This window comes from Solea senegalensis, linkage group LG7 (genome assembly GCF_019176455.1).
Source record: "Solea senegalensis isolate Sse05_10M linkage group LG7, IFAPA_SoseM_1, whole genome shotgun sequence".
Taxonomy (NCBI): domain Eukaryota; kingdom Metazoa; phylum Chordata; class Actinopteri; order Pleuronectiformes; family Soleidae; genus Solea; species Solea senegalensis.
Genome location: NC_058027.1, coordinates 24,281,283 through 24,304,742, shown reverse-complemented (window position 1 = coordinate 24,304,742; position 23,460 = coordinate 24,281,283). Strand labels below are relative to the sequence as shown.

Genomic DNA, 23,460 nt, shown 5'->3' with positions numbered 1-23,460 from the left:
GTGCGGTCATTGCACCACCAAGTGTTCTTAGATGATCTCCACGCTTTTACGTTCAACTTGCATGTTCACACGTTCACAGGCTCGTGGGCAGGTTTTCCATTTTGTGCTGTTCAGAGTTTGAGCAGGAGTAACCGGAGCACAGTTGACAACACTGGCTTTTTCTTTTCTTAACAAACACAAACAAACAAACAAACAGAGGAGCCATGTTTTATACCAGTGGGTGCTCGCTGCTCTGTCCAGGGGATTATCGTGGTTTCTCCGCACAGGTCAGTCACGAGTGCAAAAAACCACCACCACATTTAAACACTGACATTGATTCAATTATTGACATGTTTTGTTTTTTTGTCATTCGATCGCTTTGTTCTAACCTGTATGCTTTACCGATTGTACTCGAGTATCAGTTGGGAAGAGGAAGCTTATGATGACAAGGCATGAACTTGGCAGATTAGTGCTTGAACTAGTTCCCCCAGTAATAAGCATGTGAAATGTAATCTGTGTTTTGATTCCTCCAAAGGTATTCACCAGCAATGCGCCTGCATAAACTCTCCAGTTGCTTGTTATAGAGAAAAGAAAGAAAGAATGGATGCAAGAGAGGAGATATCTTTAAACTGTTTTTCATTTAGTTTCTGAGGAGCCGTGTAACATTTAACAGGTAAAACGGTCATTTTGTCAAATGACTACAATTAATGTTATGATTTTGTTAGAGAAAAGAGATTAAAAAAAATCCTCTGCTGCGGTATTATCCATTTAGAGATGTTAATTCAGGGTCTGTATTATTCTACACGTGCTACTGTGTACTGCTCTTTGTTTTTTGGATTAGATGAGGTTTGTTTTCGCTCGAGCGCTTGCTTTCAGTTCTGCGGTCATCTTTATCAATTTATCAAGTTAATTCACACTGCAAGTTATGGAATCGTCCCGTTGAGATTGCTCATCAAATAGACTTGATCATGAAATCTGAACTGTTACTGTTTTAATACCTGTAGGTTTTGTGGCTTTTGTTTTGTTTTGTTTCCTTTTTTTTGCTTTTTTATTTTGTGCTACACTAGTTTGCCATGTAGCAATTGCACTGTGCAATATTTACAGTATGAGGACTGGGAAAACTAACTCTATGGATGTGATGTCTCTTTACAGTTTGCGATAGTGTTTCCTCTCTAGTTCTCAGTGATTTAGGTGTGACCAAGCCTTCTCTACTTTGTCACATTAAGCGGGTTTTCCAGGTGACTCTTTTGGTGAGTGTCAAAATAAGACTTTATGGTGTATTATTGTTAAGATTCACTTTGAATTAAAAAAAAAATCTATTGATGCAACTCTCTGACTTGGTCTCTTTTCATAATTCACTTTCACACAGGTGTGGTTCTTTTTCTTTCCTTCTGTGTTATGACAGATTGATTTGTAATGTTTACAATTATTATTCCAATATTAGTCCAATATGGGAATGGTTCTAATAATCTTCCATAATCTTTTTCTGGATCCACAAGCATGAGCACGTTTCCTGGTGATTTTCTGGGTCTGGAGTGACACCCTGTGGTGATGGAGAGGTACAGCAGCCACAGTTGTATTCACACAATGTGATATAATGTGTAAGTAGCCACTGATGTAACCTCAGTACTGTTAGAAAAGGTAAAATGCTGCACAACCGTGTTCCATTTTGAATATCTACAGTCCATGTAGTCAACTTGGCCATTTTACACTGCACTGAGGTCATCTGAGACTCGTCATTACGCCATTATACTCTTCACTGAACATCCTGCAGTCACATGCACCTTGTTCAGCAAATGAGATTCTGCCATTCTTAGAAATAACCTGCCACCTCCATGTTTTAAATATGTGTCAAACAAACAAACAGGTGATGGACTCCAAACTCCAAACAACCCAGGAGATCATCTCTGCAGTACAGGTAAATCCACTGACCTCCATGTAATTAATAATTCATACTGTACATAAGTGTAAGAGGACAGATAATTGTCATTTAAATTAAAATATTATGTATAGCATACTGGTGAATCATTTTATATCCCTCTATATGCCGAATGTGTCTTTTGAATCCATAAACAGTGTTGGTGTTGCCTCACCTGGCCTGCCCATATATGGGCATGCACTGAGAACACGAGAGCGTGTGTGAAAACTCACCAGTGTTGGCCGTTCACATGTGTAAGTTGGTGGGTTTAGCCCATTCAGCATGTGTTTGACAAAGAATGGATTTTAAAATATTGCTGTTAGTCTATACTAACCCTAACCAGGAAACTGACCTGTTTGCCACTGCATTTAAATCAAACTAGATAGATGAAACCACAAGATAAGATAAAGTAAGGTACTTTTTATTAATCCTCTTTAGCAGAAATGATATATTCACACAGCAGCAAAGTGCAATAAAAGATAATTAAGAAGTGACAGCAAATGAAAGGATAAATAATACCAACAAAATAACCAGGATAAATGTTTGCTGGGTTTATCATTTTCTGCAGAAGTGTTATGCTGCCCTCCACAGTTCCAAGTTCTTCATCACAATTCTTCTCATCCTCTCATCTCCTTTCTCAGGTTCATCCTCTTCTCATTGTTCTTCATCGCAGCTCAAAGTCCTCCATCAAATTGCCGCCCAATGACATAAATAAATTATTAATGACATAAATAAATAGATTTAGATATATATGTATGTGTATATATGTATACTGTATATGTATTTATATATGTATATATATAAATACATTAATACGTATATATATGTATATATATATATATACATATATATGTATATATATATATATATATATATATATATATATATATATACATATATATGTATATATATATATATGTATATATACATACATGTATATATATATATACATGTATGTATATATAAAACCTTATACAAGATGTAATCTTCATTTTATGGGTCAAATAGGTTTTGTGGCTACATATTTAATTATATTTGTGTGGTGCGGGGTCAAAAAGTGGCTCTTCTGATACTAGAGGTTGCAGACCCCTAAGGGTTAAGGCTTAGGCACTTAGGGTAAGGACTTAAGGAATGCATTATGTTTATGAAGTGGCCTCACTAAGATATAAAAACAAGTGTGTGTGTTCTTGAACGTGTGTAGGTCCCACACAAAGCGGCCTGTGAGTGCAACTACACTTGCTTCATCTGTCGTCATGTGTTCTCACTCCAGCAGGGGGCGCCCTGCGCACTGGTCGCTCGGCGTTGATAGTTTAATAGCAGAGGCTGATTCACTCACTTTGACCGCGAGGGAGGAAGGTTTCAGCAGCAGCAGCATCAGGAGCAGCAGTATCAGCAGCAGCAGCAGCAGCAGCGGTAAATCAGTCACTCAGCGTCACCTGAGGACATCACGTGTCTGTCCTCCACCTGGACAGAGACAGCTCTGAATGAATAAATGTGTGTGTGTGTGCTGAATGTCAAACCTGTGGCACAGTGTGTGTGTGTGTGCCACGCATTGGTGATGATGGGTGGTTCGAACCCAGCGGAGCGATAGGTCGCATTTCTTAATTTCCCCTTCAACGCCGCACCGAGGAGCCCCCTGCTCCTCCTCCTCCTCCCCCCTCTCCTCCCTCCTCCCACGCTCTTCCACTCCAGCTCTGGACACACGACGAGACCGCGGGACCTGCTGTGTTTCCCCCCCTCCCGCACACACACCTCCCGCCGTCCCCCGTTCACGCACGAGGATTGATCCAATGTATTATTTACGACCGAAACTTCAGCAACTTATCCACTGGATATGGCTCCCGGTTTGAGGAGTGGATGCGCGGGTCGCCACAGAGCGGAGCCCGGCGGCGGCTGCGGCGGCTGCAGCGGCTGCACGGAGGATGCTGCCGCAGGAGAGTGGAGGTGTTTGAGGGGCAGGTGTCGGGCAGGAGCCGCCGTGGAGCTCAGACACTGTCTCCTCACTGTGGGGATGCTGTCGCTGCTTGTCCGGTGCGCGGTGGCCGCAGCTGAGGGTAAGAACGTCGAGGAGTGCAGTGTGTGTGTGTGTGTGCGCGTGTGTGCGCGCGCGCTGCAGAACCCCACACATAAACTATCTGGGATTTACTGTGAAGAGTTCGAGGCATTTTCTTGCTGCTGTTTGTGTTGCACTGAGTCACAGGGTGGAAAGATGAAGCAGTGCATGAAAATCATCTTTTTATAGAGAGGAAAAAAAAACACAGACCTGTGTGTGATTTATGTCCCATAATGACACTAATAATATAAAATGACACCTGGTATCTTTCTTTCTTCTCACGTGACCACTGTAGTTTTGCAGACATGTGCATGCTCACTCTCTCTTAATTCTGCTCGTATGACATCATTTTCTTAAGGCAGACACATTGGATCACATTGGACTCAGTAATGGACCAATAGTGTGGTTGATGATCACAGGGATGAGTGATAAGCCTCCGTGCATGTGTGTGTGTGTGTCCTTCCTGTGGCTGTTAAATGCAGGAGGGAGGCTGCATTGGAAAAATTGCGCAGCCTTTACTCCAGGATTAATTCCCACACTGACCTGCACTGACATGATTTGTTGATGATGGTGTTAAAGGCTGGAGTGTTCAGGGTTTGCTTCTGTGTGATGTAACTCTCTCTCACACACACACACACACACACACACACCTACTATAGTGTTTGCACCTGAGCCTGAAGCCAGTCCTCTCTTTTGTCTCTGCTTCTCTTCCTCATGCAGATGCTCTCTCATTATCGCTTACTGCTAGAGATTGTGTCGACATTACAACTGACCACGCAAAACAAAGACTTTTGTGTCATTTAATCTTTCCCGTCGCGCATTTCCTTTCCTCGAGGTTGCATTCCCATGACATCATTATCATTATTATTAGTATTCGACCACGTTATTATTGTGTGTAATGAGCTGCAGTGACACATGGGGGAGTTTATTCTGGGAATGCAGTGGAACCGCGGGGCAGTCTGTGTTCCTGAGCATCTGGGTCAGCACAAATGACACACATATACTGTAGCTCACTGTAGGACGCTCTGTCTGTCTGTCTGTCTGTGCAGATGGGCCATGAGATTTTGGTCCAGCAAACTGTTCAGCCATGAACCCACGAGGATTCACGCTCGACTCAAAATTAGACATTTGGCTGCGGCGCCTACACCTCTTACAGATTTTTTTACACCTAACACCTAACCATCGGCCCTCCAGTCAACACACGGTGGTGTAGTGGCTGTGTTGTCTCATCTCTGCTGATGCACTGCTGCTGTAGAGCAGAGTCTCCTCCTCTTCCTCCTATCAGCACATCCTAAACACACAAGCCCAGCAGCAGCAGCAGCATCAGCACCTGAGCTATAACATAGCACATATGCTATGGATGAACCGCACCAGTAAACTCCCGCTAATGCATTTGTTATTCGGTCAAAGGGTCAGGAACTGTAAAAACCCCCAAAACATGACTGTAATCTGTTGTATAGAAAGAGGAACGGGTGCTTTTGGGGCTTTTAAATCACTACAGATTTAAATGAGTGTGAGTGATATTAAAAGGTTAGGTAAGATTGAATCAGTGAAAAGCTAATACAAAGAATGGAATAAGTTTAACAGAAAATTGGATTAAATACAGAGAATTGTAGTAAGTCAATCAAAGCAAAATGTAAATGGAAAGGAGATGCCAGGCATTAGAGGTAAACAATATTAAAAAAGGATCTACTAAAAACTGCAGTGGACAGAGCTTTTATAAGACCATCAAATAAGAGAAATGTACATTTCAAAACAGAAATGTAGACTAACTAGAGAAAGTACTCGGAGAGCGCAAACACTGCTCAGTTTACCACAGAAATCACTTTAAAAGCACTTTATCTACGTTGTATACCCTGAAGAATATTTCTGACGCACAATGAAAACACAAAGTGCTCAGTTACTTTTACTGACTGTTGCCATTGATTCCGTTTTTTACTGCCACCGCAATCCTCATCAACTTTAAATCCAGTGAGTCCTGACTTTACATCTGTCTGAATCCTGATTTTTCACTCTTCTTCAGAAACTCTAGTATCTAATAAAACCAAAACCTCATTCAGCCGTAAAAAAAACATACTAGGGCTGAAACGGTTACTAATCGATTACTAAATTAATCGTATAACTCATGAGATAATCGGTTAATCGGCTTCTTAAATGTGATTATTATTGTACAAACACACTTGGAGTGTTTTTATATCACATTTCTATTAAAGTGTGTGTTTTTTTCTGCCAGGCAAGAAGTTTAAAACCACATTTAAAACTGGTTTCTTCTGCTTTTACTCAGGAGTAGCCGTGCTATAAATATGTCTTTGGTCACAGGTAAAACCAAAAAAACACAACAACATAGGAGCGTCATAAAATAGATGTTTATCTCAAAACTCTGGACACTGTCTGTGTGTCTGTCCTGGAGATATCTGGCCTCACGACTTCATGTGAGGAACCGGTACCAGGGTTCACTGTCGTGTCCTGAGCAGCTGCAAACATAAAGCTCTCATATGAGACTGATCTGTAATGAACTGACAGGATGTCTCGTTTGTTTTCTTATTAACACGACTTGTGAAATGATATCGAGAGATCATGACATCATCTCCAGGATAGAGAGAGAGAGAAGCACAATCAAATGTTTTTTTCCCTGTGACGTCAGCTCTGTTAATTGCTGTGACCAGAACCTGACGATGCTTCTGAGTGCTGACAGTGTTGTTTTGGTTGGTGTTAACCATGCACACACACACGCACACACACGCACACACACACACACACGCACACACACACACACACACCTCGCTGTACGAGATTCTTTCCCTGGGCTTTAGCCCGTCATCACTCTCTGCTCCTCACTGACAGGAGACGTGACTCTAAGATTCAAAAGCCGTCCCCTCTTGGCTGTGCGATCTCATAACATATGATGTTATATTTAATGTGCATTAAATGACCAGTGAGCTGCACTCGACCCCCGCTATCTTTTTTAGACTGCCTCTGTTTTTTGTTGTTGTTTTTTTCGGCATCCTGCAGCTTTCTTCCCCTCTGTCGAGGTTCGCCTTCTCCGGGGTCGCGGTGGTTAATGTTAAAAAACAACTTCCAGGAATTGGTTTTTAAAACCCACCAACAACCGTGACTCACCCTTGGTCTGATGACCTGTCTGCATCAGCTCTGGGTTTTTCGGGGAGGAAATTGAGGACATGAATTTTCTGTTTATTGTTTATTTGCCCCGTTTCACCTCACTGCAGAGATTTAATGTACCACAGTTAATTATGTTGTGGGTAACCGTGTCAGGAGGGCTTTGCCTCTGTGTGTGTGTGTGTGTGGGGGTGTGCATTAGGTGATTTCTCCTAAGATGGAGCTCTAGCTCTGTCCGTTTGAATCTGGTCTTCAGGGGGGAAAAAACATTGACATTATACTTTTCCAGCACTCTTGTCTTTTTAGCAAGAAGCCCCCGGGTTCACGACGTGGTCTTTCTAAATGACGGTCAAAAAAAATTGGGCAGATTCACCTGTCCTCACCATTCTCTGCCAAAATGTCCGCTGCATGAATTTAATATAAATAAACTTTTCTTTACTCAGTAACGGATGTGATTTAAAATGTAGCAAAGTACAGTACTTCAAAAAAACACTCAAGTACAAGTACACAAAAAACCTACTCAGTTACAGTAACACGAGTTCATGTAATTCATGACTTTCCACCTCTGCATACACGACACAACAGACAACACTACATTTGTAGAATTGTAAAATATCAAATGTTTTTCCTCTTGGTTTTTCTTTTTCACACCAATGAAAAGTGATTATCACCATTATATCATGTCAAAAGTGCTAAAAAATGCACCACGAGGCGTTAAAACGTGTCATTTTTGATTTGCACATATGTAGACATAAGTAGATATGTAACAGAATTGACAGAAACATGCGTCGGAATATGAATCCTGACGACTATTGCAATCTCGTCACTTAAGTCATGTGAACGCTCAGTCAGTCAGATGTTTTAGTTGATTATTACATAAATATTCTATTCACAGCCCTCCATCTGTTTTCTTCTGCATGTCGTGCAGATGTTTCACAGGAAGACTGTGTGTCTGCTCTGTTCCACACTTTGATGTCGGTGACAGACGTGAGAGATTGCTAGCTGATAATTAAAATGATGTTTGTGCCTGGTAGTACACGAGCATCCGTTATTATACGCACACTTGCTATCATTCTAATCCTTTCAGTCACATGTTACAGGAAGTCAAAAGGTCCGCAGTCCTCTCTCCTTCACCAGCGTCGACAACAGTGCTTCTAACAACACATACAGTAGACGCAGTGGATAGAAACCTGGCTTCTAATTAGTATCGTGGACCATCTGCCGCACATTATCGCTCACATAGCTCAGTGCAATCAGGGAATATTGTGTTTGTTGTCTTGTGTGCGCGCGTTTATGAGCTTTATCTCCACGTTTCCCTCCAGTGTCGCTCTCTGCCTTTATGTCTCTGTTCCATCCTCCGTGGATGGAAGACTTTCTCCTGCTGCTGCTGCTGCTGATTTATTGGGACACACTGTATATAACAACTGTTTATCATCACACTGCAGAGGAAAGTCACGGGTGTCCAGTCTGAGGAGCAGCTCGGCGCTACCTTCTTCTTTTAGAATGAAAACACGGGAGTGATTAGTGCTGTAAATCTCTCCAGAACGTGTTTGACCTTCCAAATAAAGATAAAATGTGACCCTGTCGGCTAATCTACTGGGTGACTTAATGCTAACTTTTAACTACTTGAAAGTACACTTTGGTCAGTCGGACCCAAGCGTTCTCTCTGCCTCTTATAAACCCCGCCCCCCCCTCGCCCACCTGTGACCCTTGAAGGAAAATCAGTACAGCTCATAGGTGGATGAACAGTTGAATTACTGGATGTAGCTCTCAGTGAGTTATTCCACAGATTCACCTTCAATGATTCACTAGGCTTTGACTCAAGAATAATTTAAATTATTTATGTGCAAGTTAAAAAATTCAAGATTTTTACCAGAAATGAGCGGGGGTTGGTGGGGGGGCTTTTGATCCCTGCTGTGCATGAACGAGAGAGACGTGAGGGTCAGGAGCAGGTTCTGCAGTCTCTATTTAATGGCGTCACTGTCCTTTAAAATGTGACATAATCATTATGCTCCTGATGATGTAATGCCGGTATATTTTAGCCATAGTCTGATTGTAAAGAGGTCATTTTGAATGTAAATGACCAATTGCTTCATGTATGACGTCAGTTAAAGAGTTTCCTAAGTCGTTTAAGTTTGAATCACTAGTTCCCACGTGTCCATTTTGTAAACAATGGTTCCATTTAGAGTGAACCAGACGAGTGCGGGATCCAAGCCCCATTTGTCCTCCCAGTTTTAATTGCACCGTTGTCATATACACATCTTTATATCATCACTGTGGCCTCCACTTCATTAAAAGACCACACTTAGTGGCAGCGAAACATGCCGTTTTACATTGTTGGTCGTCTGTGACCCCATTTTCTGTGACCACAACTACTTTTTTTGTCATGTAAATGTGAGCAGAGAGAATGTTTTCAGAGCTCTAATTGGATTACACAGAAATAGAAGCCTGGCTATGGGATCAGTAATAATCAAACAAAGAGCCCTTGTTGCTAACTTTTTGTCGAGCGTGTGTATTTTTTCCTGCGGTGACATGATGAACAGATTAAATCAACGGCAGAGAAATATTCTTATTGATAATGTCATGGTAATTTGGGGGCATATCATCCGTCCCCATATTAATTTAACAAAGCGTTAGGGATGTCCTTAAGGCTCCAGAGGTCTAATGGTAATGAGCAGTGAATGACTGAAGCTTTGTCAGTGTTGGGCCGAGTGTAGTGTGTTTCAACAGTTTCAGACCAAATGTGTGTCACAGCCTTTGTTTTGTTATTACTTCATTTGAAAGGAATACTTCACCGATAATAGGGTTAGTATTTTTGAAAAATGGTGCTTCCCAACCTCAGTTACACCCGAGTTAAGAAATATCTTCATTCTTTTCTTTGTTATGTGCCCACCAGTGACACACGGTCCTGTTAGCGTAACTGTTAGCAAAGATGGCGGACACTGTTTACATTCTGGAAATGAGGTCCCGTCCCGCTACGAGTGGCTCTAAAAAGTCCAGAATTAGCGTTGCAGTTTCAAGCCTCGGACTAAGTGTCACTGGTGGACATGTAACAAAAAAAAAGAATGAAGATATTTATCGACTCAGGGGAAACTGAGGTTGGGAAGCACCATTTTTTCAAAAATGCTAACCATTACCCCTATTCTAGTAATTCTAGTAAAGCTAAATGCAAGTGTCCTGAGAGAAAGCTCACACTGACTGACTACACCTTTGAAAAAGATGTTAATGTGCATAGACAATGTAAATACTTTCAATTTATCTTTGTTTTGTATAAAGTACCTTAAAGGAATGCTAAAAAGTGAGTAAAAGTATTATCAGAAAATGACTTGAAGTTTTACTTACATTTACTGTACTTCAGTATCAGAAGTCATTTTCTGGTATAAACTGTACTTAGGTTTTAGAAGTAAAAGTGAAGATGAGGAGTTAATATTGAGCCATGGTAGCTCAGTGGTAGGGCGAGGAATGTTTACTGGTTCTGCTAGAGTCTATATGTGTCCTTGAGCAAGAAAGACACTTGAAGCGTGTGAATGGCAAATCTATAGTATAAAGCAGCTCATCAAGACTAGAAAAGCTCTCTCTCTCTCTCTCTCTCTCTCTCTCTCTCTATATATATATATATATATATATATATATATATATATACTCTTCTTCTTCTGATTTTATTTGGTAGTAACGAGTAACAAAGATCGTTAGAGGAATACGTACAGTAACGAAGTATTTGTACTTCATTTTATTACAACAGTGGGCATGACATTTAAGAGCATTCATAAATCTGTATTCTGTTACGTTTGTTTGATTTATGCTCTTACTTGAAATGAGACGACGGGCGGTTCCCCACTGGCCAATTCATTACTGGGATGATCTGAGTGTTTAGCTCCGCTGCCTCTGGAGAGCTTATAGACCCATCTGTAGCTAAAGTCTATCCAAATTTCACAGCTATTTTTCCCTCCCTTTCATCCTCCTTAGATTTCCTTTTAATTTGTCCTCAGAGACTGTTCCAGCATGTGTGTGTGTGTGTGTATATATATATGTACACGTATATATAAAAACATATATGTTACATTTGTGTGATCGAGAGTTGCCACTCTCAGCACTTGTGTAACCTGCCGCAGTGAAGGAACACCGCTTTATGGATCTGCTGGGTGTTGGAGTTTGTTCCTTAAAATCAAGTTTGTTGAATCAATCACGACCGGGCGGCGCAATAAATCACATTTTGCCGAGGTGACCCACAGAGCTCAATAATTAATTTATAACGAGGAATGAATGATGATGAAGTTTTTATTTATCACCAAACGAACAAACCCTATAAAAGCTTATTTTACTGCACACATAATAGCAGTGAAAATGTGTCAGTTTTCTGGCATAGACGCTGACTTTGTCAGGACCAGTAGTCTTCATGGAGACCAAAACCTGATCCTAATGAGGCAGAACCTCATTTCTGAGGAACTGGTTAAGTTTAGGGTTAAGAATGAGCTAGTTATGGTTGGAATAGAGAATATCAGTGTATGTGTATCTGTGAGTGTGTGTTTCTTTGACGCTCGTGGCGACCCAAGCGTTCGCTGGATAATGAAGGTCATGCATGTGTCCACATGATTAGATCACGGCACTTAACGCTTCACATATGTCTCAGTAATATTATATATTGTCACCAAGGAGACTCCTAGTCTCTCCTTGACATTGGATGTCATTACAGGGACACGCATGACGACCATAATGATGGGCAAATAAAGTCAAATCAGAGTAGGGATGGGGAACATGCGGTTTATACTGAATACCCAACAAGTTAGTCTGTAATACTCTGTACATATGTGTGTGTAAAAATATCATAATCAACACAACAGGAAATCCTCTCAAAACAGTAAACATATAAAAATTTTGAGAGAAATCTCAAAAAAGTGGAAGAAGACACTTATAACAGGAAGTTGGAGAGGATAAGATGAACTTTTCTGAAATGTTCAAAGGGAAATTCATTTTAAGGCTGTGCTGTATTTTTTCCCCACGAGTCAGTTGCACTAAAGGAGAGAGCAGCTATACGGAATTCAGAGAGAACCCGTAATAATGTTTAACGGTGTGTGTTGTCTCTCATAAAAATAATTAATTACAAGTAGTTGACACACGGGGAGAATATATGACAAATTAAACCCCGCTGTCACAGAAGTCAATTATTTCAATTTCCTGTTTCACTTCCTTCTAAAGAAAAAGCAGAAAACAAAAGACGATATTACATTTTTAATCCTGTTTTCTCGCATAAAGACGGTACAGGACTGTTTAGCGAAACACTTTAACTTGCATGGCACCATAGAGGCACATCAGCAAAATTTCCCCATGTTGATATGAACGATTTTGTATCATTTCTCAGTCGGAAAGAAACCCGCGTCCTCGCCAAGCTGGATGAACCGCCACGACGGCACCCGCGGGGACATCCGTCCTCTTTAAAAGCATGTGTGTGCTCAACGTTAAGCTTAACACATCTGCAGCACTGCAGTGGGCCAACGTGAGTGGATTCATAATCGCAGCCAAAATACCAAATGAGGACTGTTAAGCTCTGGCGTTAAATTATGAATAGTTTGCCAATAAAATCTGAATTAGAGGACTTTTTTATATAGCAGTCCGTACCGTCCTACAGTTTGCAAAAATGTGTCCACCCTCGTGTTGGATGCTGACCAGCAGAATCGGTGAACAAAAAAAAAAAAACCCTTCTTTTCCCTACATTAAGCATTTAATTATCCTTTCAAAAGTACTCTCTGCAGATCCATCAAGTGCACTTGTAAACTTTGGGACTCAGCACAAGTGTTGATGTGCGGTTCTTTTTGTCCCATTCTGACACAGAGGAGGTGCACACTCACTAAAGGTCTGCATCACAGAGACACATCACAAGAAACACGACACCAGCAAAACCGTTGCTTTCCTATGATGGAGAGCAAGCGCCACATGCTCTAAAAAAATCGGACTTCTAACATGCATGTAAACGCACCGTATTGGCGCTTTTCCATTATACAGTCCCCACATACCTCGCCTCGGCACGACACGGCTCGACTCTACACGGTTTGCTATGGTTTTCCATTACTATAGTACCTCCTCAACTTGGGCGGAGTCATCATAGCACGGCTACATGAGACGTCTGTGACTTCGTTTTATACTTGACATAATCACTTCCTGTGTGACCTGACGTGAGCTCATGTGGAGCCGATGGTCTTCATCGACACACTCGAATCTGAAGGTGCTATCGATGCTCCAGCCGTAAAAGCAGGCGAGCACGAAGGTGTGGATGCAGCCACTTTCCTGTGTTTCTATGCAGAATCATACACTCTCCCTGAGACAGTGGTGTGTATCAGCAGCATCATTCACTGGATCCCGTGGCCTTGGAAAGATGCAGCAACGTGCAGGTTTACACGCTGACACGTTTACATGGTCGGCAGCGCTCTCACATTAACACGATTAAGACTCTGTTGCCGCATCAGCAGCATTTTCTATTGACCGTAATTGGAACAAGGTCATACTTTGAATATGCAATAATCAGATTGAGACATGTGGATTATCTGATTTTAGTCACATCATATAAATCAGGTTAGAACTTGCTATCTTGAGTTTTCACAGCAGTGGACGTAATGTTTCCTCTTCTTTGTATATTTATTTCATACATAATCCTTTTGGGTTCGTATGAAGTGTATTTATTTTTTTTAGTGTATTTATTCCCAATAGCTTTTTGAATCTTGCGCCTGCCGAATACTCCATATTACAAAAAAAACTAACACGAAAACTAATAAAAACGAAAATAAATCTAAGTATTTACAAAAAACAAAAACTAATAAAAGAACTAGCAAACCCTCTCTAAAAAACAATTAAAACTAATCAAAATGTCTTCAGAACAAAGCTAATAGTCAGATTATTGGTGTTTTTGTGAACATAATCAAGGATTGGTTATGGTTTCACATTCAATCACGTGAATTGGACTGGGGGGCAATAGAATATTGTCTTTGTCTTTTACAGGGTCCCCCAATGTCATCATAACGCCAGTGTTACCTTTAACTGAAGTAATCCCCGTCCACTATGCCTCAACAGATGCAGCTGTTGTTAAACCCCCGGGATTACGTCAACATCTCAATCATCACAAAATCTCATGATTGTCGTGACCCGGCACAGTTCATAAAGCTGTTTGTTCACCACGATTCAAGACCGACATTATTATTATTATTATTATTACATTTTTTTTTGTTTGTCTCCTTTCAGGACAAAATTGGATCGTTCATTGATTTGGCCTCTTCCCATTACAGTAAGCTTCTCTGTGTGAAACTGTTTCACTCAGAGTTTGATTCTTTAGTCTGTCAGGTCTCACCTTTGGTGCTATTTCCTCACACGTTTCCCAAACTTTTAATTCACTTAACGTCCCTGAAGTGATGACTGTATCTTTTTCCATTTGAATCCATTTGTGTGATTTACTTCTGGGTTGCCTGATATTAATAGATACACCAAAAATAATGTGTCTAGATGCGATTCATTTTAGGGGGGGTTGTTTCTTTTCACATTTGCAGATGTTGCAAGAAAGGTTGGCGCAAGAAAAGGACGGGTACTTAACTGTTGTTATGATACAGAAAATGTAAAACGTAAACGTGTCAGCATATAAGCAGCACAAGCCTGTTTACCTGAAGCCTGTCTGACCTGCTGCGATCAATAAAGGCACGAGTAAACACATACTGTACACACCACAGAGCAAAAATGACTTTTCAAAAACGTATACAGTTACTGCACATTATATAGCATCAGTCTCACTCCACTGACTCTGGACGGAGCTAATAGCTAAGCTAACAGCTGAGTGGGCAGATTTGGTGATTACTTTTACGTCTATACATCAGATGCTTTTCACAGTAAAACAACATAATCATCATTGCATTACTTTTGGGCCAAGAGGCTATTCAGAGTCAATCTAATGCTGCCTTCACGTGCTATCGGAATTGTGGTAAATGCAAGTTCCCCGACGTGCAAAATGCACATGAATGTCGTGAGTTCTAGTGGGAAATTGGTAGATCATTTTAAATTTAATATGAGTGACACAGGAGCTCCTGAGTGAGAATAACCTTTGGTATTTCAAGATGGCGGAGAGTAAGATAAGATTTGTCATGAATGGTAAATGATTCCATTATTAATAATTATATTGTTTTACCCAAGAAGCAGGTGAGGGTGAACTGTTTGTCATCCATTTTTCAACAACAAAAAAAGCATTTAAACATTAACACAGTCATATTTCCAATTTCACAAATGGGAAGTATGATCTTTCTGATAGCATGTGAAGGCAGCATAAGGCCTAGTATTATTCATTTATTTATTATTTCTCAAATCAGTCTTTTATCTGTTCATCCTCTTGGAGATTATGTGTGTTTATACAAGCAGCCTCTTACTTCAAACTGTCTGCTGTGCATCTAGGGTTGTATATTTTGAACTTGACTGGAATTTTGAGGTTTGATTTTGATTTTATCTCCATCAAGCTTGTACAAATATCTTCATTTTGGATAAAGAGTGTTACAGTTTTACTGTATAGCCTACACTCCTTACTAGAAGTCTTTGTTTTCTCAACTGTTGTCATATTTACTCTACTGAAATGTACAGTATGTTTAGAAAATGACATGTAATTGCACATAACTTTTAAAAAAGCAAATTGAAATGAACGAAATCCCTCTTGTTTAAAAAAAAGGGACTATTTTATACACTGCATCCCAATAAGCAGTGACAACACTGTTGTATAGTTCTGGCAATCAGAAATGAAGTGATTATAATATGCCACATAGTCTGAATATGTACAAATTGAGCGTTCTTTTCCTCTTTGAAAGTGCAGTGGAAGGATGTTACATGGCCGCCGTCACGCGGCAGCTGCAGAGTGCAGTGTTGCTGTTGTGTTGTGGTGGATTTGGGAAATAGCAAAGGTCTTTGTCTGAGCGCTCATCCATCATTCTGCCTGCCGGAGCTGGTAGTGATGGCTGTGTTCGCTTCGTCTGTGTGGAATGTCAAGGTTGAATGTCTGATTCTGTGCCGTGTTTAAAATGAACCGCGTCTGTGGTCTGTGGTGAAAGTCGCCCAGCATAATGCAGCCGTGTTTTCACCTGCACACACTGTATGTGTGATACTTCCCTTGCTCTTCTTCTTCTCTGTATACTGGTGTTCCTACAACAGGAGATGCTTCAGCAAGTTTACACTTCAGTTTGTATTACAGTGTTGGTTTCAGTCCAGAAAAAACCTTACCATTTCCAATTCTGCCCTGTATTTTGTCTTTATTTAGATTTAATTATGATAATAATGACACTATTCTAATAATTAGACTAAATTAAATGCATAATACTCTCAGCATAGCTGCTATTTGCGTTTTCCCTTGAATGCATGTCATTTTGCAGCAAATGTTCATATCTGATTAAATGAAACCACTGATTTTCATTATGAATGATCTTCGAATTAATTATTTTCTAATCTGCCTTCCATGTTAATGACACAGTAAAATAACTACAATTATTGATTTATTTCCCTGTACAGTAGTTGAGTGGAATGTGGGCGTCGAAGCTTAACAGGAGGATAAAGATCAGCTGTAGGAAGATCTTGTTTATAATTATTATTGTGGACAACTCTGCTGCAGTATGTCTTCATTGTGTTCTCACAGAGGCGAGCAGTTTGTGATCATCTCCTTTTGCGTCACGTTTATGTTCTGTCATGTGCGTCTTGTGACGACTTGTGAATCATTTTTGTTGTCACAGGGTTGGAGATGGAGGCGGGAGAATTTAGGTTAATTTGTTTTATCAACAACAAAAAAAAAGAGCTCATTAGCAGCTTCCTGTGTTTTAAATTGATGCTCTCTAGTGTTGAATTTTGCTAATGACTGAAAGAATAACAGACTAAAGGCCTTTTAAACTGTTTATATTTACAAATTAGTCATTGTAATTAGCTGATATCCTTCATTGTCTGCAATATAATTAAAGGTCAGCATGTTTATTTATTAGTTTAGAGTTCATTTGTTCTGGTTTACATTTGCGATAGGAGGCAACAGGCATTCCTGGTCTGAATGTTTGCGTAAGCAGTTGTCGTTGAATGTATTTATATTAAAATACCACACAATTTGACTATAATCTCCTCATGTTGTACTTTTCAAAAAGAAAATCGCTCACTGCTGTGGGGACAACGACAACTCAGTTACAGTCGACACGCTGTCACTCAGGATTAGTTTCCACTTTCTCTAAAGTTTCCCCGAGGGAACAATTAGGAAGTCAGAGGTGAAAACAGTTAGTTCCCACAGTGACAATAATATTAAGCCTGTTGTTTCCAGACTGACTCAGGCCGGACTTTCACCACCATCCACACACTGTTGGACAGTAACGCACTGTATTTACTAAAGGACTGTTTCGAGATTCAAGCCTAATTTACAGTATTACCAAAAAACAGCTGCTCAGTGTGACAAGGTATCAATTTGGAAGGTGATCCGTATTCATACGGCTTCTGTAATGTGGAAATAACAACATCATCTTAATCTGGCCTCAGCCTTTTCAGTTATGCTGCTCACAAACAGAGTAATTACAGAGTCATTTCCAGTCCAAAAAAACATTTTTGGACTGGAGTGAGCTCTAGTGTTACAGTGTTACCATGCAACTGTATTAGATATTTGAAAGAGAAATCCTGGATATAAAAATAGCATGAACTTAAAGTTAGATGACCTGATGATTGACATGAAAAAAGCTTTTCTCATTAATGATGTCACACAGGAGCTCAGTGGCTTGGAATGGTCTGTGGACCATTGGAAATGCTTAACCCAGCGTTACTTCCAGATGTTTGATCACTAAAATGTGGTTGATGGACATTGTTTCAGGGATACAATGAAAGTGAAATGAAAACTAGGTCTGCAACTAATGATTCTATATGATATATTATTGATTAATCTGTCAATTATTTTCTCAATTAATCGATGTTGTTGTTTCGTCCAGAAAATGACAGAACATTTTCATCAGTGTTTACCAAACCTGGAACCTTGTTTTGTTTTGTCCACAAACCAAAATTATTCCGTTTTATTGATTTCTTTATTATATGGAGCAAAGAACATATTCACATTTAAGAAGCCGAAAAAATAAATTATTTTAAAAAAAACACTCAAATCGATTAATCCATCCATCCATCTTCTACCATTTTATCCTCCTAATGAGGGTCGTGGTGGGGCGCGGTGCCAATCTCAGCTGACATAGGGGGCGATAGGCAGGGTACACGATCATCAACAATTGTGGACAATTCGAAAACTCATTTACTGGAATAAACATGTACAGTATATATCATCAGATGCAGAGATGAAACACGTGGTCTTAACTTGAAGCAAAGACACATATAGGAGTGGACCTTCAGTGAACTTGTATATCACCCCATCTGCTGTCGCTATCACTGTGTGATGACCTCCTTTGACCCCCGTCCCCTGTCACTCTGCACCCGCCGTCATAATCCTGAGGCCCATCACAGCCGCAGCACGCAGCTAAACTCTTAACACTCATCCCTTACCTGTTCTGATTTGCACGGCCCCAGGAGACAGCAACAAGCTCCAGATTGAAATAGTCCATTCCCTCCTCTCCTTCTCTCCGTCTCCAACACACACACACACACACTGTGTCTGTACGTGTGTTAGGTTATACCAGGGCAAAAAGTTACTTAAAGGAGCAATGGCATCTATACAATCCTTGCAGATTATCAAAGATTAAAATATCAGTTAAATATCCGTATATTTAAAGCTGTGGTGCCAATTATATCGGTCTTATTAGTTAATTCTGCCCTGTTTGTGCGTTGTCTGCAGTAATAATGTAAGATTACTTGCTACGCCACTTTCTTTGTCTGAACTAAGCGATGATATCAAACCTGACTGAGGTAGTGTTTGTGTCTTTATCCCATCAAACTGCTTCACTTATCACTCAAAACCAACTCAAATGCCACTGAGTAGTGTAATAAAATCATAATAATGATTTTTCATAGGAATTTCAAAATCAAAGTGTATTTACAACACGAAATGAATTTCATTGAAATTTCAAAATCAAAGTGTATTTACGACACAAAATGAATCTGTTAATAAAGAAAGAGACGCTTGATATTAAGTGGAGGGCCGGGTGAAATTGATTGGTGGGCTGCAAGTGGCCCGCGGGCCGCAAGTTTGCCACCTTTGCCTTGTGTTTTGAGCAGTAGAATTCACCTCTGAGTCTTCTGAGGGTGCTTTTTTTCCCCCCCAACCTATTTGTGTCCGTCTTCCTCTTGCTAACACAATGCTGCTGTCGCCTCCGTCGGTCTCAGCATAAAACAAATGACTTCCTGTGTGCGGCACGGGAATGTTGCCGGGGCAACCCAAGATTTTGAAAAAAAAAAAAAACCCAAACCCTGCTGTACTGAGACGCACAGAGTGAGTCATGTGGAGCTTAATTGGCTTAATCAGCACTGCTGGAACCAATTGGACAGTGGTTTTGAATGTAATAGAAATTAGTTTTTCATTTTTGAAAGGTCACACACCACAGTTTTTTGAATTTGTTGAGTTATAAACCCTTTTTTTCCGAAAGGTGAATGATTGAAGACATTGTGCTGTGTTTACATGTTTGTCTCCTTTTCGTGCCTGACCGATCACTGACCAGCGTTGCCTCTGCACTCACTGACAGAATTCGTCTTTGTATTTCAGATTCTAGAGAGTAGAGGGGGGGCAATTTCTCCAGAATGTGCTAATACATCTTTTTCAGGAAAAGGATGTGTTTAATGAATAATAAACAGTTTTTTATTTAGCCGAGCCAGTTCCAGACTTGTGCTATGAGTCATGTTGGCTCAGTGGAATGATTTACTCAGACACATATTTAACTTTGCCAACGAGGTTATGTTTTTCTCCGGCTTTGTTTGTCCGTCTGATTGTGAGCGGCGTAACTCACAAAGCAAAGGACAGAGTTTGATGAAATTTTCCGGGGGACAATTGGACTCTTATCAACACTGTGGGAAACTGAAAGGCCTTGGTGGACATATGTGCTGCCTCAAGTTTTGATTGGTCACGCGAGGGAGAAACTATCAGATGAATTATGGTTCGATTTTATTCAGCTGCTCTAGTTTCAGCGTCCAACTTTTCGTGGCCGGCTCAAAAAGTAACCACAGAAAAATTTAAAGTGGAGTAAAACGTTGCAGAGCCTCTATCGCCCCCCTGTGTACTTCTAAAGGAATTACCTGGCTGCTACTCAAGTGTTGTTTAGGGGAGTGCTGTTGGCAAGAGTACGCGCATTCATTCTCACACCATGATGTCATGTTCGTGACAAGCTAAAAACTGTGATAGAAATACGACTGTGGAGTCCTACTGAATGTCAAGGTTTATTTTTAGCACTTCTGAAACTTTTTTGTGGACTCGTCTCGGTGTTTTCAGCCACAGCGGCGCCGCGCGATGCTGTAAAACGCACGGCTCTGTGTGCAGAGAGCGAGAGCTGTGTGAACGAATGTCACTGTGGGACTATAAACACGTCGTAACTGATTCAGAACCGTCCTGAATAATAATCTGATATCTAGAATCTGTCTGCACCTCCCTCTTTCCCTTTCTGTGCCCCATTTTTCCTTTCACCGCAACCGGTCTAGGCAGATGGCTGCACATTTTGGTTGTGTCAGAGATTTCTTCCTGTTAACCCTTAGTGCTCATGTGGCATGGATCTATGCCGCAGGTGCACCCATGGTGAATCGCGTCAAAGTTATGATTCATTTTAGTAGTGATATAAAGTAGCAATAATTGTGCAGAAGTCACAAAATAGACATGTTTTTCTTTTCTTTTTGTTCATAAAAACGAGCCAAACCGTGACGTATTTTTCAAATGTAAACATTTTTAGTATTTTTGCTCAGGTGTGTTTATATAGTTGTTGCCTAGGTTTGGCTGACAAAAGAATATAAGACACTCTATATTTTCACATTCTTATACCCTCTGTATGTGTTTGAACATAGTAATAGAAAAAAGCAGCTGAAATGCGCTGATGTCTAGTGTGTGAACTGTTGGCTTTCTCTTCTCTCTGGGATATAAAGGTAAACGTTGCTGCCTTGAGATAATGTATGTCGCGTGATTTGGCGCAAATTGAACTGAGGGCCACGCGGTGGTGTAGTGGTTAGCACTCTCGCCTTGCAGCGAGAAGACCCGGGTTCGAGCCCCGGTTGGAACAAGGGCCTTTCTGCATGGAGTCTGCATGTTCTCCCCGTGTGTGCGTGGGTTCTCTCCGGGTTCTCCGGCTTCCTCCCACAGTCCAAAAACATGCAATGTGGGGATAGGTAAATTGGACACTCTAAATTGACCATAGGAGTGAGTGTGAGAGTGAATGGTTGTTTGTCTCCCGCTGTGTGTGGCCCTGCGATGGACTGGCGAACTGTCCAGGGTGTACCCCGCCTATCGCCCGATGTAGCTGAGATTGGCACAGCACCCCCCTCGACCCTCTGGTGGAGGATAAAGCGGTTAGATGATGACTGAATTGATGGCAGCAGACTTGCGTCCAGGTTTGTATACGTATAGAGTACATACATCCACATCCACTACTCATTCCACCGTGAGTGCTCATGAAGTGGTTTCTGCCAGCTGACATCAAACTGTGTCTCTCAACCCTTTAGTGTGTCGTGTGACTCTAAGGCAACAGACACTTTCCGTCTTCCATGTGCCTCCCATGGTATCATGTGCTTCTCTGCTGCGTGACATGACGGGAAATGTCATACACCTGTATGTCATCCGTTTTCATCATCTTATTCCTTGTTTTTCTACCCCTGGGTGTTATTTTAATTCTGAAGGAGCAACTCAATCAATCCCCCCCACCCCAGGGATTTATATTCTGATTCTGATTTGTGCTGATGCATGCACCTCGTAGCCATAACCCAACAATTATGCTCCGACGGCGTAACAAATATTCTGATGAGGAAATAAATAGCGTCTAAACAGAATTACACTCTTTGTTTTTTTTTGTTGCTTAAACTACATCCACACAGCTGACGTGATTACTGCAGCACGGCAGACGTGCAGCCCTCACTCACATTCTGGTCACACTGCGGTGCGTCTCTCTCTCTCTCTCTGTCTCTCTCTCTGTCTCTTTTACAGCTTGTCACCTGTGCTTCTGCGGAGTGTACACGACATTTAGCTTCACAGATCATATCACATTTTACTCTTTCTTTCTTTTGCACATCGAGTGATTTTGACCAGCACTGGACCGACATGGATGTTAGGTTGTGAATCTGTGATGTTTTAACACGTTTTACTGTGAAGAAATCTGCGTTTTCACACCTGTATCAAATGTTTCTCTAAGCAAAAAATCAACAGCACAATAATAAATGTGGTGTTTCCTGACGTAGACGGGACATTTTGCACAGTAAGAGAAACGGATGTAAAAGAGTCATCACTTTAGATTATCTCTGCGGCTTCTTAAATGTATTTAATTCAGTGTTTTTGAGCCTTTGTGTGACTGGAAATCGTGAACATAGCACAGAGATATGTGAAAAGTGCTGACTTGTTGGAGTGCTCGCATGAAATCAAAAAGAGACGACTGGTTCATGTGGTTCAGCAGAAAACTCCAGCGATATCCGTATGTGCTGAATTACTGCAGAAGGTTAATATGGGGGAGTTCATATGATGATGATGCTCGGGAAATTAATTCGATTTGGCTCCTTTCCCATTTTCACCCAGAAGGGCTTGAGCCAGCAGTTATACGATCCCTCACATGGGAGTGGAGTGAACATGTCTCCTCTAACCTTCCAAAACAGCTCGCTAAAAGCCCCGAATAGTGGCTCTCAGGTGTGTTTTACCGTCTGCGGCGGCAAACATGGAAACACTTGATTCAAGCATTATCCTCATATACCACTGAGTGATGCGGATAATGTGAAGAAATATGTGATGTTGAGCCGTTTAGAAATTGCAAAGTGCTGTTCCTGTTTTTAGCCACATAGCAATATGAATCTTTTAAATCATTGCTCTTTTTAGCCTTAAAATGACAAAGAAAATCACTATAATCTAACATCAAACTGTAGTTCATCCAGCGTATACACAGGCGCAAGGACAGTGGGAAAACAGCCTCAGTGAGCAGTAATATGAGTGGACATCAGGCTATAACATACACACCACGACTGCGGCATCCGCTGCTGCGTCGGGACAGAAGTCACTGTGTCATCATGTCCGGCTGAAATGGATGTAGAGCCACGTAGTGTCATCAGAGACAGGAGGGACAGAGTTGTCTCTTCCAGTATTTTTGTTTATTTTTACTCCGCAGTTCTGGATGTCCTCGCCTATCTGTACATTTTCACATCCTTTTGGATTGAACGGTGTAGACTTACTCCAGATGCAATTACAGAGGTCACGTCCAACCCCACCGTACGAGCTGTCAGGCATACGGCGTCCACTCAAGTGTCGTGTGCTGTTATC

The 23,460-nt window shown here is 41.0% G+C and overlaps 1 protein-coding gene across 2 annotated transcripts in view; it reads left to right on the top strand.

Moving 5' to 3' along the window:
- Positions 1-3,332: 3,332 nt before the first annotated feature.
- Positions 3,333-23,460, top strand: part of kiaa1549lb (KIAA1549-like b) — a 65,096-nt gene continuing 44,968 nt past the window's right edge. For both annotated transcript variants that reach the window (XM_044030495.1, XM_044030494.1), the window contains exon 1: positions 3,333-3,951. In XM_044030495.1, the coding sequence (XP_043886430.1) occupies positions 3,732-3,951 (220 nt within the window). In that variant the 5' untranslated portion in view covers positions 3,333-3,731. The remainder of the gene's footprint in view (positions 3,952-23,460) is intronic.